The 16,984-nt window shown below is 46.3% G+C and overlaps 1 protein-coding gene across 5 annotated transcripts; it reads left to right on the plus strand.

The window, feature by feature from the left end:
* Positions 1-1,917: 1,917 nt before the first annotated feature.
* Positions 1,918-14,640, plus strand: LOC136551301 (ABC transporter G family member 1-like). Of its 5 annotated transcripts, none has more exons than XR_010782525.1 (8): positions 1,918-2,447; positions 4,724-4,803; positions 4,915-5,379; positions 12,997-13,080; positions 13,169-13,291; positions 13,380-13,568; positions 13,648-14,400; positions 14,474-14,640. XR_010782525.1 is itself a non-coding variant. In XM_066542871.1 (8 exons), the coding sequence occupies exons 1-8, from the start codon at positions 2,006-2,008 to the stop codon at positions 13,887-13,889; spliced, it is 1,530 nt and encodes a 509-aa protein (XP_066398968.1). In that variant the 5' UTR covers positions 1,918-2,005; the 3' UTR covers positions 13,890-14,640. The 5 variants fall into 5 exon arrangements, 2 of the variants coding, with proteins under 2 accessions (XP_066398968.1, XP_066398967.1); XR_010782524.1 differs by having other exon boundaries at positions 13,648-13,936; positions 14,003-14,640; XR_010782526.1 differs by having other exon boundaries at positions 13,648-14,396; positions 14,474-14,497.
* The last annotated feature ends 2,344 nt before the right edge of the window (positions 14,641-16,984 follow it).

Consider the following 16,984-nt stretch of genomic DNA (forward strand, 5'->3'; position numbering starts at 1 on the left):
CACATGAACCAAGGTGTGGTCACTCAAGAAATTCAACAGATGGGTGGTCACCACCGCCAGACGGAATGCTGAAAATCAACACGAATGGAGCTTATGTGAAGGGAACAGGAGCAGGAGCAGGAGCAGGAGCAAGGGGCTTCTGTTGGCCCCTAGATCTTTGGCATGGGTGAGCCGATTGCTCACCGGTATTGGCCGACCACACACTATGGCTAGAGGTAGAAGAAGGGAGAGAACAGAGCGCGCCCACACACAACACAAGCACCAGCGTTGGCCAGAGCTCTGCAGAGGAGATGGCAAAACTGAACTCGCTCACTTTACTGAGTTGCAGTGGAAAACTATATATACAACTTTACCTATCTAATCCTAGTACACAGACATGTCAGGATGCCATGCTGCTATAGTGACTAGATGTGACAACAAGACTGACTTTGACGCCTGCCCCTGCTATGGCTACAGTGCGACAGGGGAGCCTTTCGGCACCTGCCCCTGCAGCAGCAGGAGAGCCCTTTCGACGCCTACCCCTGCCGCGCGTACAGGAGATGAGCAGCAGATTATTTAACAGCTTCATCGTCAGGGACCATTCTGGTTGCTCGGTTCTGGCAGGGGCAGGTAATGCAGGGCAGGTTCATGGCGCGTTGATGGCGGAGGCCCTAGCCTACATGAAAGCACTGTAAGCGGCCGATGTGCATAGTATTTCGCGTTTCCAGCTAGAGATGGACTCAAGTGATTTTTTTGAGGAAGTTTTTTTTAGGAAGGGACTCAAGTGATTTGAAGAACACTGTATGTTCCACGGCAATGGACAGAGCCCCAGGTGGGATGATGTTCAGTGATATTCGCAATCTCTTGCATGAGCGTTTCGTTTGTTCGAACGTTGTACTTAGTCCGCGCACAAATAACTCGTGTGTCAACGAGCTTGCGATTCAGCTGAGCTCTTTGGTAGAAATGTAACGCATTTTTTTCCCCCTAAGGGCACATGCCCTGCTGCCGTAGATCACAAGATTCACACTAAGATTCATGCACAGTAGCATGGCATGTGCCGTTAGGGGCAAATTTTTTACTCTACCGGACATAGAGCCGAACCTAGTTAAAAAAATAAACACATATACGGTATACTTTTAAGACTGTAAGCCAATGATTGGTTAGCGGTAACGACTATGTGTCTCCACTAGATATGCAATTGTCCAGCGAATGAAGTTGAGGACTTGAGGTTGTTTTTCTCAACTATATGCATTGATGGTGGAGCATAAAAAGTAGGAAACATTCACCAGACTCAGCTCCTCAACTAATCTTCAATATGTTGTTGATCACACTAACAAGCCACGTGACATTCATTGCAAACAGTATCATCAATTAGTAGACTGTGGTTTCGTATACACTACTATAATGTCGTTTCTGTAATAGAATGTTCTTTCACGTATACTCCATTCATACACGCCACAATAATTCTTTACAGTTTTCAGTAATATTACGAATTACTACCGGCTTTGGTGCCTCCACGGATGCAATGCAACAGGTTTGTTGGCGGCTATATGGTTCCCCATTTAATTCCTTCTTATCAAGTCAGCATGCAGTACATTTCAACTTTACATTAGGACACCTTTTTTTTTTCTCTTTCAAGAAATTAAATACAAGCTAATTACACTCCTTTCTTATTGACGTTGACTTCAAAGTACTATACGTGGATGTGCTCTTCTTCATTTGTCGTTCCCGCCTTAGCCATCCTCTTGTGCTACTCGCTATAAATTAGCAGGCTGTTCGGGAGGCCGTATCATATCGTGGATTATTTACTGCTGGCTGGTTTGGTGTGAGAGAAAAACACTGTTTCTGACTGAAAATTTACGATCGTTTACGAGCAAGCGAACAGGCTGTAGACAGCTAGCCTCATACGCCACAACACAGCATATATGTCACCAAAGTTGAAAGCAAACTGAACCAAAAAGACGTGCGTGTGCACACAAAAATATACCTATAGTCATAGCTATAGTGATATAGTGATCGTTGATCCATGGCAGCCTCGCCACTGCCGAGATGTGCGCCGGCACCAAGCCCGACCAGACTACTCAGGGTGTCGAGCACCGGCCAAACAGCCATGTCTTCCTCAGGTAGCAGTAGCTGGTGGGTATTGTGCGGCTCCGTCTATCCGCCGTGGAGGCGCTCTACACCTCCGTCGCCGCCAGCGGGTGATCCGGTCAATGCCGCGGATGATCGTCACCGGTTCTGCTCTCATCCATTGGACTGTGTTGGAGCCAGAGGCTGCAGTCTACCAGAGGAGGCCAGCCGTGAGGTGTTCCTGACATGGGAGGATCTTTCGGTGACAGCCTCTAGTGGGAGGGCGAAAACTGCTGTGATTCTCCACAAGATCAGCGGCTATGCACGTCCCGGTGAAGTGCTGGCTCTGATGGGGCCTTCGGGTTGTGGCAAGACAACCCTACTTGATGCCCTAGCTGGTAATGACTCGAAAATCTTATTGAGTTACCTCACCTTGTAATGTCTTTATAAGCTAACTTGTGTTTGGTAATGTCTTTATGCCACATTTTCACTGCAAATGACTCTAGATTGACACCTTTTTTTGTTGAATTTAAAGTAACATCGTCGTTTATATTAACAATGTTTTGATGGAATTGCAAAAAGAAGGAAATGAATAATGATAGGTTCTCATGAACACGCATCGCTGCCAGCACTATCAAGTTCATGACTACAAACCGGCCACAATGATAAGGTAACCAATAGCGATAGATACAACTATCATAGGCACAAACCAGCAGTGAAAAGTTCGGTATTACTCTCGGGTAGCAAAGTATCACTTGGGTTGCACAAAAATTCTAACTTTTTCATATGAAGTCGGACCAAGACGAACTTTGTACCAAAATTGTAGAGTTCAAAAAGATATAAAACTTTATAGCTGATAACTTTTTAATTAATTTGACATGGTTTATATGTGCATATATGCAATATATGTTCTCTTACATGTTAAACAATCTCGAATGAAAACAAAATCAACACCAAAGTTGTAGTATTTGATGAGATCTACAATTTTGCAGTTAATAACCCTTTTTCATTTGAGATCATTTAGAGTTCAAATATACAATACAAAATTCATTAATATAAAGTTAAAAGAATATAGCATCAGTCATATAATCACAAGTGTTGTATAGCTGAGATACTTTAGACTTTGAGAGAACATATTGTGGTTGGGAGTACAATTCTAGAAAAAAATATCTTTTTTTTGTACACTGTAGATTCATGGCTACAACCGACAGTGATACTATTTGGCATCACTGCCGTTTGTCCACTTCGCATGTGCAATGGCTCTGGCAGCAGCCTTGCCGCCTCTCACCATATCGCACCACCTATACGCTGCTGCTAACAATCTTATCGATGATGCTATCTTCAATTAGGGCATGTTTAATTTGGATCCCATAGTCTGAAGTTTAGCCACTAAACTTTAGACCACTTTAGCTCGTAAGGCTCCAAACATGTGGTCTAAAGTTGTTTCTGAAGCTTAGCCAACCTCACAAAAAAGGCTTTAATTTATTAGACCATATAAGTCAACTAAAGTGTTCTAAAGTATATTTAGCCCTTAACTTTGGCCAACAAAACTTTAGAACATATGATCCAAACAGAACCTTAGTCTCTCCTCTAGGGCGAGCGAGTGGCCCACAATAGTGACTAGAGACCCTCGAAGCCCAAAAATATTAACCTGCCCAGTTGCCGTCATCGTCTCAACAGGGTCAGCATAGTCCATCTTGTGTGTGGCCTGTAGTAGATTAGTTTTTGTACCGAGGATAACATGAGCAAGAGCAGCAAAATAGTTGAGTAGATATATTTTTTGTCATTTCACCTACTTCGACATGGACTTTATTTACTTAGGAATCTAGCTAGACTGAATTTCCTCATCGAAATTGAATCTAGCATATGTGTAAGTGAACCTGATTGTACATGTATAATGGAGTTTCCACCTCTTGATTCATACAAACAAGTTTTAACATACATAGTAAGATAAAAAAAGGCAATATCCAGCTATGAATGCGGTATGTCGTTGTCGGTTCCACAAGTTTTATTTGGCTATGAATTCGGCATGTCATTGGTCCATTGCTAAGGCGTGGGTAGCGTGAATGCTCTCCGATCCACAAGTTTTATTTGGCCATGAATTCGGCATGGTTGTCGGTTCCATTGCAAAGGTTGCTAGCATCAACCTTTTAAGTTCCTCTCATGCTCTCAACAAGTTCTTTTTGACCATTAAATTTGGAATGAATGTAGTAACAATGACATGTTATTTTGCCCTCGATAATATCAAAATAGACGAGAATGTTTGCATATATTGTTATTCCATATTTTTTATAAAGAAAAGCTTTTATTAATTCACAATTATTACATCAGGTTGATACAATAATCATGAATTTACTTTCAGACTCTGCATAAAAGCACATAGCCTAAACAAAAATAAAGGAGAGCCTGTCACTCTAATGACTATCAATTCTAAATCTAGATTGTTATGCCATATGACCAATAACAGGTACATCACGACAATAATGTATATGCCATATTTGAATTTCTCCAAGAGACTGAACCATACTAAAAATGTGCCGAGCTCGATGATTTGAGTCTAACATTTGGATGTCTTCCTGACACTTGAATAAGTTCCTTCACACACATACATAAAGAGTCTCTATCCAAGCGTGTATGGGAATGATTAATAAAAGAATGTTATATTTAACTGTAGGACGACTTGGGTCTGACAAGAAAAAGACGGGTAACATCTTGATCAATGGCCGACGAGAGAAACTTGCTTTTGGAACATCTGTAAGCATTACTGTTTCTATGTTTCAAAATTAAGAAACAATAAACATGTTGTACATACAAAGAACCCACCCAATTAATACGGTGGTGCATCTTAATTTCCTTGCATTGAAGGCCTACGTGACCCAAGAGACCCTGCTGATGGCGACGCTGACGGTGATGGAGGCCGTCCACTACTCGGCGCAGCTCCAGCTGCCGGACTCAGTGCCGGCAGCCGAGAAGCGGGAGCGCGCAGACCGCGCCATCAAGCAGATGGGGCTTGCCGTGGTGGCCGGGCACCGGATGGGCGGCCGCGTGTGCAAGGGGATCAGCGGCGGGCAGCGCCGCCGCGTGAGCATCTGCATCGAGCTGCTGGCGTCGCCGGCGCTGGTGTTCCTCGACGAGCCCACCAGCGGGCTCGATAGCGCGGCGTCGTTCCACGTCATGAGCCGCATCGCCAGGCTCGCGCGGGACGAGAGGGTCACGGTCGTCGCCGCCATGCACCAGCCCAGCAGCGAGGTGTTCCAGCTCTTCCATGGACTCTGCCTCTTGGCGTATGGGAGGATGGTGTATTTTGGGCCAGCATCGGATGCAATCCAGGTTATAGTGACGTTCTTGAAAAGCATACATATCACTACTGCAGACGCGCTCTTTGCCGAGTGCCTGGGGCACTCGGCAAAGGTCCTATTGCACTCGGCAAAGGCTTTGCCGAGTGCCACACTCGGTAAAGAGCAAACGGCAAAGCCGCATCCGGCGAAGGGTTCTTTGCCGAGTGCCGTTTTTTCGGGCACTCGGCAAAGGCTTTGCCGGGACGGCACTCGGCAAAGAAAATTGGCCGTTAGCCGTTGACGGCGTCTTTGCCGAGCGCCGGGTCAGGAAGGCACTCGGCAAAGCTTTCTCTCTCTTTTTTTTTTTTGAAAAATCCTTTGCCGAGTGCCTTCCTGACCCAGCACTCGGTAAAGAATTTTTTTTTTTTGAAAAATCCTTTGCCGAGTGCCTTTCTGACCCGGCACTCGGCAAAGAAAAAATATTTTTTTTGAAAAATCCTTTGTCGAGCGCCTAGCTGAGACAGCACTCGGCAAAGAAAAAATATTTTTTTTTGGAAAATTCTTTGCCGAGTGCCAGAGTCCTGGCACTCGGCAAAGCTGGGAAACACATGGTAGTGTACACAGCTTTGCTGAGTGCCAGGGTACTGGCACTCGGCAAAAAAACCTGATAGCGCATCTTTTGGCAGCTTTGCCGAGTGCCAGGGCAAAAGGCGCTCGGCAAAGGCTCTTTGCCGAGTGTTACACTCAGGCAAAGTGACCAAAATTTTTTTTTTGTTTTTTTGCTTTCGATCACTGTAAACATAACATATGGCATATATATCACATCCATCACATATATACCACATCCTGCACCATATATGTCACAATCCATCACACATACCACATGAATCACATCCGTTCACCACATGTCACAGTAATTCCATCCATTATTCGACAGGATTCCACATCATTCAACAAGTAGTTCAAATCCATCACCACATGTCACAATAACACATGCATGACAACAACATTGTCTCGGATAGAAATCCATTGCGAAGAGAACAAGACATGAAACTACAAGCGCTACTCACTGAAGCGGCCCTTGATGTGGCCATCCTGCTGACGACGGGGAAGGAAACATCTGCTGGTTCAGAGTGCCCTAAGCTGGGTTGTTCGAACCTGCCGACTGAGGCTGCACACAGGAGAAGAGATTGCATGAGACAAGATTAGTTGAATAGCGATTGTAGCAATTCCTTTCATGTGTGACATTACTCACTGGAGTAGCGGAGTGAGGAGGCTGAGGTGGACCCATTAACCCTGGAGGCATAGCAGCACCCGTCGTAGTTTGCATCTAGGCAATAATGTCCGCCAACCTTTTCTCCTGGGCGAGTTTGTCGGCCTCCCACGCGGCCTGCTTGGCCACCAACCCCAGCTCCAGCTCCTGGGCCCTCCTGTTTGCTTCTTCCACCTGGGCCTATAAATTGTTGCAAAGCTAATGTTACAATAATGCAAAGGAAATAGAGTTGTGTAAAGATCAATGTACGATGAGTAAAACATGAATAACCTGGAGTGTGTCGACCCGGTGCTATGAAATGCTCGGCCGTGAGCGTATCGCCAGGAGTGAGGAGGCGGTCGTGCTCTGTGCTCGGATCTGGGAGAGAGTGGGAGTAGAGGCCGTGTCGATCATGCTGTCGCCAATCCAGTAGCGGCCATGCTTCTTGCCTTGTCCAATCCTCATGACGGTGTTTGCATCAATGTTGTCGGTCCGTGGATCGTACTCCGGCCCATGGATCGACCTTGCTGCCGCCGTGTACTCCGTGATTTTCTCATAGGCGCTCGAGTCTGTGTACGCCTCGGCCGGGTCATCCGGGTTGAAGGAGACGTCGCACGACGTCTTGCCCTTGTGTGCCATGGCAAATGCGGCGAAGTTGGAGCACTCTTGGCCTTGATGTGCCGCCGACTGCAAGAACGAAAACAAGATGATTAGAATTCTTTGCCGAGTTCAACGAAAGCAAGAAGAATAGAAACATGACCATGTACCCATGCTCGGGCGTATCTGGAGAGGTTGCGGTTGCCTTGATGGTGTGATACACCTAGCATGAACAAACGCCGCTGCCGAGCAGCCACGTGCTGAGCGGCCCACTCCGCGCTTAACCACCTGTCCACCATCTTCGCCCAAGCCACGGGGCACCCATTGCACCACCAAGGAATCACCTACACGTCATCAAGTAGTTGACATATTAGAAAAACAAGTGATTCGTACTTAATCTCAAAAGGAACCAATTTTAATGTTCTTTAGCTACCTCAAGGAACTGGGGTTTGGTCAGCGTCAAGTCTTGTTCTCGGATGTCCTTCTTGGTGACCTTCTATCCGAGCTTCGTCCCATAGTAATCTATGATTGCCTGGAGTCACGCCTCATGATGGACGTCGACGACGCGTTTCCTGCAAGCTCGCTTAGCCGCTGCCTCCGCCGTGCCCTCGAATCCGTCGTCAAGTTTGAAGTACTCCTGCATATACAGACACGATGTATGCATTAGTTATTTCAAGTAGAGTCCAATGAGTGCGTTGTATTGAGCCATGTAGTGCGAGGAAGACTTACCCAGAACTCCCAAATGACGAGCGCAGCCACGGTGCCTGCTTCCACGTGGGGGCAGACTCGTAGTTGTCAAACGTGAAGGCGGGCTCGAGGTTCCCGACATGCATGACCATGCCAGGGAAGTGTCTCCTGCACAGGAGACCTAGGATGCCATTGACATGGCGGGAGGCAGTGTTCCCCAACACAATCTCCCACCCCCTGCAGAAGTGATTAAGAAAGCATATTAGTCTCTATTTCGATATCGAACATAGCATATGAAGTAAAAGTGATAACATGCAAAGGCACTTACCTTTGCCCCTTTGGGTGAATCACTGGGCATAGATGAGTATGCGGTCGGTCAGGGAGGGTGGAGGGTCCTCGCAAGTAGACACCTAACAAACTAGAGGAAGCGGTAGCTCCCGTCCCGCCCCCGTCCTCGTCCTCGTCCTCGTCCTCGTCCGCCTCCTCCTGGACCAGCGTCTCCTCCTCCTCGCCGACATTCACAAGGGCATGAAGGCCGACATTCACGACATTCACAATGGCACGAAGACCAACATTCACAAGGGCACGAAGGCCGACATTCACGACATTCACAACGGCACGAAGGCCGACATTCACGGCACGAAGGCCGACATTCACAAAGAGATGGTGCATATACCTTGGGCGGTGGCGGGACGTGCACGCGTAGAAGAAGATGCCGAGAACTCCTCCTCCTTCCTCCTCCTTCTCCTTCTCTTCCCCTTCCTCCTTCTTCCTCCTTCCTCCTTCCTCCTCTCCTTCTTCCCCTTCTTCTCTTCTTTTCCTCTTCTTCTCCTTCTCTTCCTCTTCCTCCTTCTCCTCTTCTCCTTCCTCCTACTTCACCTCTGCCTCCTCCCCTCCAAGAACTGACGGCGAGGGGGGGGGGGGGGGCAGGCTGGGCGCAGCCCCCACAGGGAGGGGAGGTGAAGGTGGCCCTCCCTCTCCTTCTCTGGCGACAGTGGGCCGCCGGCATTTAGTGGCGCCGGCGAGGGCGCGGGTGGGGCGTGGAGGGGAGGAGAGGCGGGCGCACGGGTGGGGCGGGCAGGCCGGAGAGGCGGGGTCGGTGGCCGCCGGCGCGGTGTGGGCCCGTAGTAGTGGGCGGCGGGGCTGGGGGCGGGCGGCGGTGCTGGGGGCGTAGGGCGGGGACGCGGTGCAGGGATGGGGGTGCGGGGGTCGCCGACGGTGGTGGGTCTCGCCGGCGGGGGGGGGGGGGGGGCGGCGGGCCACAGAGACGGGTGCGGGGGCGCGCGCGCTTGTGTGGCCGATGGGGCTTCGGGGTGGGCCGGCCGAAGGAAATTCCCTTTCCTTTGCCGAGTGCCCGCGAACTGGCACTCGACAAAGGATTTTTATTTTTTTTTCAAATATCTTTGCCGAGTGCCGTAGATATGGCGCTCGGCAAAGAGTTTTCTTTTTTTTTTAAAAAGAAACAACCGTACTTAAAAGAAAAACACTTACCTCTTTGCCGAGTGCCGTAGATCTGGCACTCGGCAAAGCTCAGATTAAAAAAATCCGAAATCATCCACGTTTTTTAAAAAAACTTTCACCTTTGCCGAGTGCCCCCCCGTTAGGCACTCGGCAAAGAGTCTTTGCCGAGTGCCAGAGTTGGGCACTCGGCAAAGCATAATTTTTTTTTGTTTTTGCCTCCAAACTTTTTCTTCAGCCCTTACACATTAAGTTGAAGTACATCCTCAAATTTGGCACATTTCTCGATCTTTTTGCTATATATCCTTAATTTATTTCATTTAATTGCATTTTTTCGGGAAATGTAAGTTTGAACTGCAGGTGCATCGAATCATAGAATTCAATGAGTGGAAAAATGATATCCGCGTTACTTATTGTATTTTGAGGCCGTTTCCAGGAGCACACCCGAAGTTTCAAACATCTCACGCACGAAACATGGCGACAAAATTGCGGGTGAAGTGTTTTTTTAATTATATAAAATGCAAACAAAGTTCGAAAATCATGAAACTTGGTGACGCGTCTTTACATCACATGTGGAGGCTATGGTAAAAATTTGAGAACATTTCGCGCACGTTGTCACGTAGGATGGTTAGAAACCTAGACATATCATTTGTGGGATCACGTGAGATGTCTAGGTTTCTAACCATCCTACGTGACAACGTGCGCGAAATATTCTCAAATTTTTACCATAGCCTCCACATGTGATGTAAAGACGCGTCACCAAGTTTCATGATTTTCAAACTTCGTTTGCATTTTATATAATTAAAAAACACTTCACCCGCAATTTTGTCGCCTTGTTTCGTGCGTGAGATGTTTGAAACTTCGGGCGTGCTCCTAGAAACGGCCTCAAAATACAATAAGTAATGCGAATATCATTTTTCCACTCGTCGAATTCCATGATTCGATGCACCTGCAGTTCAAACTTACATTTCCCGAAAAAATGCAATTAAATGAAATAAATGAAGGATATATAGCAAAAAGATCGAGAAATGTGCCAAATTTGAGGATGTACTTCAACTTAATGTGTAAGGGTTGAAGAAAAAGTTTGGAGGCAAAAAAATTATGCTTTGCCGAGTGCCCAACTCTGGCACTCGGCAAATACCCCCGTCAGCTCTTTGCCGTGGGCCGTCCTTTGCCGAGTGCCCGGCACTCGGCAAAGAGGCTCTTTGCCGAGCGCCGGTCTTCGCCGAGTGTCGGGCACTCGGCAAAGGGAGCTTTGCCGAGTGCCGGTCTTCGCCGAGTTCCTGGCACTCGGCAAAGAGCTCTTTGCCGAGTGCCCGACATTTAGCACTCAGCAAAGCTGGCGACACTCGGCAAAGCCAGGCTCTTCCGTAGTGTATGGAACATATGCCATGTTCTCCAGAGCACAAGTTTTCATGAAGGAATAGACATTTACTATAACTACCTACATACTAGTTCATTCCAACCTAATTTTAACACATTTCTAGTAGATTTTTTATACTAATGTACTGAATTCGCCTTCCAATATAATCCATCGCAATGTTACTAAACTAAAATGAATATAACAGTAATTGTGACTTCGTTTAAAATATCAATATGTTTTCTGTATTATCATCTTACAAGAAAATAACATAAAAGTAATTGAATCGAAGGGCACTATAGGTACAGTTAAAGTTTTCATAACTGGATAACAGTAATCTAGTTTTAACATGTTTTTTTGCAAAAGAAGGCAGCTCAATTGATCTGAGTATATATATCCACATTAGTGTAATAACTATCCGTGTGACAAACCGAAATGTTTGACCCAATATAATTATGAGTTGCTGTATGATAGAGATTAATTTGTAGAATTTTCAGCTGTTAGTTAGTTGTTGGCTACATCAAATTGCTTTCAACATTAATTAACCATACATCTCAAGTCTACTCATGTTTTTCATATGATGAAAAAGACAGATGGTTCGAGTATCTCTCCACATGATGTTTACCTAATATGAGTATGTCTCCATATGATGATTAGTTGATTACCTAATATGTTTCTCTTTTTTTTTCCAAAAAGAGCTAATATTGTTATGGTTTAATATATCTGAGGGTTATTAGAGCATTAATCCATATGATGGTTATCTAATATGTTCCGCTTTCTTTTAAAAAAAAAGAGCTAATATGATTATGGTTTAATATATAACCATTACAAGTACAAATTGTTAAAAACTTTTTAGTTGTAAAAACTGTAGAAATGTAAAAAAAAATTGTAGGTACGTTTGAAACCATGAGCATGAAATTCATTGTTTACATATATTCCATAATCTATCCATCATATGAATGATTTCTTTACGGATTAAGTCAACTTTTGGCCCCTCAACTATTGTGTCGGTCTAATTTTAACCCTCAACTACAAAACCGTCTAGTACTGGTACCCCAACTATCAAAATCGTTCACTTTTAGCATCCGGGCGGGGCAAGGCTGCTTTGACCGACGTTGAGCGGTTTTGACACGCAACCTCCATCTCAATGACATGTGGGGCCCACACGTCATCGGCTCAATCCCTCTCTCTCCATCCTCACAGCCATGGCTCACCGGCAACCGGCCAGCTGTGCTGCTCGCGCCGCCACCCTACTTGCGTGTCACGCGCGTCGTGCTGCTCGAGTACCACCGCCCTGCTCGCGCACCGCTGCCGCAGCCTGCTCGAGCGTCGTCGCCCTGCTCGCGTGCCGCCGCTGCAACTTGGCATCGGCGCCTCGGCGCGGACGTGGGCACGTCTGGCTCGAGGAGCAGCCCGTGAGCCTGTGGCCGGCGGCGACATGCCCGCCTTACCGCGTCTCGGCAGACGCGTCCCGGTGATGCCACAGCAACCCCCATGCGCGAGCCCGGCAGCAGCTCGGTTGGCCCCACGGCATGTACGCCCGACAACCTTGGCGCGCTCGGCGTGGTGTCGCGGCTGGTCCACGTGCTCAGGGTCAGGTCCATTGGCGCGCAGTGGAGCTCGCGAATTTTGGCCGGCGGCGGCTGCTGCTCTCCATAGAAGCGACGAACAGAGAGAGCAGGCAGGGAGAATGAGCGAGAGATGCAGGCACAGCACGGGCACAACACGGCACAGGCAGCAGCACTGTGTGTGGCAGCGGCAGCAGCACCACGTGGCAGGGGCACTGCTCAGCACAGCACGGGCGCAACACTAGCACGGCGACGACACAGCACCACAACAGCCCTGGGACCGCCGAGAGGAGTGGAGGCCTGCGCCGCCGCGTCGCTCGCGCCGGGACCGCCTGCCACGCGAGGGTCAGCGCCCGCGCCCACTAGAGGAGTGGAGGCCAGCGCCGCCGCATCAGAGGGAGCAGCACCCGCCTCGCCGCGCGCGGAGAGAGGACGCGTCGGGGGAGTGGCCGTGAGGATGGAGAGGGAGGGATTGAGTTGATGACGCATGGGCCCCACATGTCACTGAGATGGAGGTTGCGTGTCAAAACCGCTCAACATTGGACAAAACAGCCTCACCCGCGCCCATGTGCTAAAAGTGAATGGTTTTGACAGTTGGGGTACTGGTGCTAGACGGTTTTATAGTTGAAGGTTAAAATTAGACCATACAATAGTTGAGGGCCAAAAGTGAACTTAATCCTATCTTTACTCCATGAACAATGCCAGCTGCCCGTTGAAGTACATTTTACATATATATCGTTTCTGCAGTTCTTTGATGCTAATGGCTACCCATGTCCTATGAGAAGGAATCCTTCAGATCACTTCTTAATGATGATAAATAAAGATTTCGAGGTATTTATATTATCGGCTGGAATTAAGGCCATGCTTTGTTCTTTGTTTGCATATTTTCCTATGCCTACAAGAAAATACATTTGAATAGGAACTTGAGGAAGGGTCCACCCTTCTGTTACCATGTGCAAGTGAAGTCATACAAACTTTAGTAGATTCTTTAATATCTCAGAATAGTTTGGCAATGAGAAATGAAGCCTTTATGATGAAGCAGGTAAGCCTCTATGTCTAATTTAGCAAGCTACAATGACCGTATTATTACCGATATTAATTCTTACATCACTTTTCATTTAATTGTCCAGGGTGCACCTTTCATTAAGAAAAGGCAAGCTACCTTCTTGATCAAATGTTTAGTGTTGACCAAAAGATCTATAATTAACATGCATCGAGACATGGGCTACTATTGGTTGCGGTTTGGTATTTATATAGCCATTTGCGTAAGCATTGGCACAATCTTCTTCAATGTTGGCTATAGTTTTGCATCAATCCAAGTAAGTAAGCTCAAATCATTATATGCATATTAGAACATTGGAAAGTATTTGACTCCATCACACTCCTTGAGGATTTCAGGCAAGAGCATCTATGTTAATGTTTACATCAACTCTATTGACAATGATGTCAATTGGGGGATTCCCATCTTTTGTCGAGGACATGAAGGTACAAATGTTAATACCAATAGAAATATGTCTTAGATTTTTCTTGGATGTATTGTATGTTGTATATTTGCCTTTCGTTCCTTTTTTTAAATGCAGGTGTTCAGAAAAAGAGTAGCTGAATGGTCATTATGGTGCTACTGCATTTGTCATTTCTAACACACTCTCATCAGCACCATACTTAGGAATCATCTCCATAATACCAGGTGCAATATACTATTACTTGACTGGGCTTCAAAGAGGCTTTGATCACTTCCTCTACTTTTCGGCAGTGCTATGGGCTTGCACAATGCTGGTTGAGGGGTTGATGATGATTGTTGCTGCCATTGTGCCTGATTTTCTGCTGGGCATAATAACTGGTTCTGGAATGCAAGGGCTGCTGATGCTCAATGCTGGTTTCTTCAGGCTTCCGAATGACCTCCCGAAACCCTTGTGGAAGTATCCAACATACTATATCTCCTACCAAAATATGCTACACAAGGACTTTATAAGAACGAGTTTCTAGGATTAGTATTTGATGATTTAGGAAGGGGACTCACTGTTAGTGGTGACTACATACTGAGGACCAGCTTACAAGTGGAGATGGGTTACTCTAAGTGGGTGGATCTTGCAATATTGCTTGTGATGGTATTGATCTATCGGGTCCTTTTCTCAGTCACTATTAAAGTAGGTGAGGCAATGAAACCCATGATTAAATGCATGTCAATTAAAGTCTAAGAAATACCTTTTCTTTTCTACTTTAGCCAAAGATATGATGCAGCCGTCATCAATGTATTGTAACAGTACAACCTTGTTCAACCTCCAACAAACAATGGATGATGACAAATTGTTGAAGGTTTGTAACTATATTGATGTGAAGAATGTAATTGGATTGCTGATACGACACTTGGTTCACCGCTACAGAATAAAGAATTCCTGTCGGAGAATCACTGCTGGATATGTATGAGCCTTAACTGCAGGGTCGTAAGCCTATAATCAGGACAAATGTTCGTCATCCGAGAGACTCGATAGTGAAGTCCAGTGGCAGAGCTGGTGAAACTCCAGTCCTAGGGCCACTGTCTAAGTAGCTAAGTGTAAGGAAAATGGACCCTCTTAGCTCATTTACTTTGAATTTTGATGTTTGATAATCAATAGGACCAAAATGGACTAATGTGTTTGCAAGTATTTGTTTTGTAGTTCAATAGGATGCAAAATGTGACTTGAACGAAGGCGACGTGATGATCTGATGATCAACACCTCAAGCAAGACTCTAGAAGCACAAGAGAAGACCTAAGAAATCATGCAAGTCTAAGGCACGAAGATGTAACCAAGCCAGACGTAAAGATCGCGAAGAAACGAATGAAGGCGCTCGGCAGAGAGGACCGGACGCTGCCACGAAGGCACCGGACGTGTCTGATCGTTGCTCATGCAACCGCAGTGACAGACGCGATGACCAGACGCTGAGCGAAGCAGTGACCATATGCATAGGTGACACTGTTCACCAGCGCAGCAGTTTCTCAGCAATGACCGGATGCGATGGCAGGTGGACGATCGGACGCTCCAGCAGTAGCGTCTAATCACATCCAGAAAGATTCTAAAGTGGCGCCAATGTGATCGGACACGTCTGATCGGTTGAGACTAGACTCGGCCTAGAGTCTGATCAACGCGCGCGCTCCAACGGTCGGTAGGACCGGACACGTTCGATCAGGACGTGATCAGCGTTCGGTCACTAGCAGAAAGTTAGGTCTCGGGTCCAATGGCTAGCTCTCATATGTGGGGCTATAAATAACCCCCCAACCAGCCATTTCAAGTATGGAGAGTTGAGAAAACATACCAAGGATGTTGATACACTATTTTAGTGATCTCTACTTGCTATAGTGCTTAGTGATTTATTAGGTGATTAGTGTAGATGCTTTGCGAAGTGCTTAGCTTAATTAGACCACCGCTATGAGCTTGCTCTTCGCTTAGGTCTAGTTGCTAGTGAGGTTTGCATACCTCTTGATCAAAGGTACTTGCGCGCACCGTGTTTGTACTCGGCGGGGCTTGTAGTCTTGCGAGACCACACCAACCATGCTTGTTGTGTGGCCACCATCGTGTACCATAGAGAACAAGGCCTACGGCAGTTCAGTCGAAAGCTAGATAGTGAAGATGGTAGGGAGCGGTCCGGGAGAGGCTTGCTGCAAGGCACACCAGGAGATCCACTTGCATGTGGGGAAGACCCAGGGCTATCTACGGAGTTATCCGACTGGGAGCTTGGCCCTTGCGAGGGGCTCCAATAAGGACTAGGGGGAAGCTTGAGAGCTTCCCGATACCTCGGTAAAAATACCAGAGTCGTCAATGGGAGTTTGTATCTCTACCTCATCTTTACCTTTCGCATTTATATTGCTACCTTGGTTGTGTGCTTTATTTTTCTAGCTTAGTTGATAGGCTAGTTGATAGGATTAGAACCTAGGTTGCATAACTCTTTTGCGGTAGAGATAGAAACACACTTAGCAAAAAAACCATAGTTGCACATTTAGATAGATTACTTTATTGCATAGGTTTTACTAAGGTGGAATTAAAGGTTGTAGTTAGAAGTAGAATTTTAAGTTGCCAAATTCAACCCCCTCTTAGGCCTCATGGTCCCTTACAAGTGGTATCAGAGCCGGTTGGCTCAATTTAGACCTTTGGCTTCACCACCGTTGAGCCGACGCTATTTAGAGTGGTTGGGATGGATACCTCTAGGCCTCCGCACTAACTTTCTCTACTACAAAGCTAGAATGGCTTGTCACCTAGAGGCAGTTGATTTAGGTGTTTGGAGTGTCACTCGTGACGGGATGAAACCCATTAAGAATCCCGATAAACCCATTAAGAGTAAAGAAAAAGAAATACATTTCAATGCAAGAACTAAAATTGCTTGTTTGAATCCTTTAGCATGGATGTCTTTAACTAAGTGTTCACCTTAAATATGGCACATGAAATTTGGTTAAAACTCGAAGAGCTTTATGACGGCACAAGTAATGTCCGTGAGCAAAAATATTGTCTAGCTAAACAAAATTATGATTTCTTTAAAATGAATGATGATGAGCTTGTTCATGACATGCATTCTCGCTTGAATATAATTATCAACACTACTAGAAATATCCACTTCTATGACGAAAATCTTAATGATGAATCAGAAACCGTCATAGAAGAGCGATTTTTGTGATGAATGTTTCCATTTTGTCATAGATCGATGGGGACGATCCTGCAACCCTCCCTTTCTATGATGAAATCAGGCATCATCACAAAAAAAA

The sequence above is a fragment of the Miscanthus floridulus genome, chromosome 4 (genome assembly GCF_019320115.1).
Source record: "Miscanthus floridulus cultivar M001 chromosome 4, ASM1932011v1, whole genome shotgun sequence".
Taxonomy (NCBI): Eukaryota; Viridiplantae; Streptophyta; class Magnoliopsida; order Poales; family Poaceae; genus Miscanthus; species Miscanthus floridulus.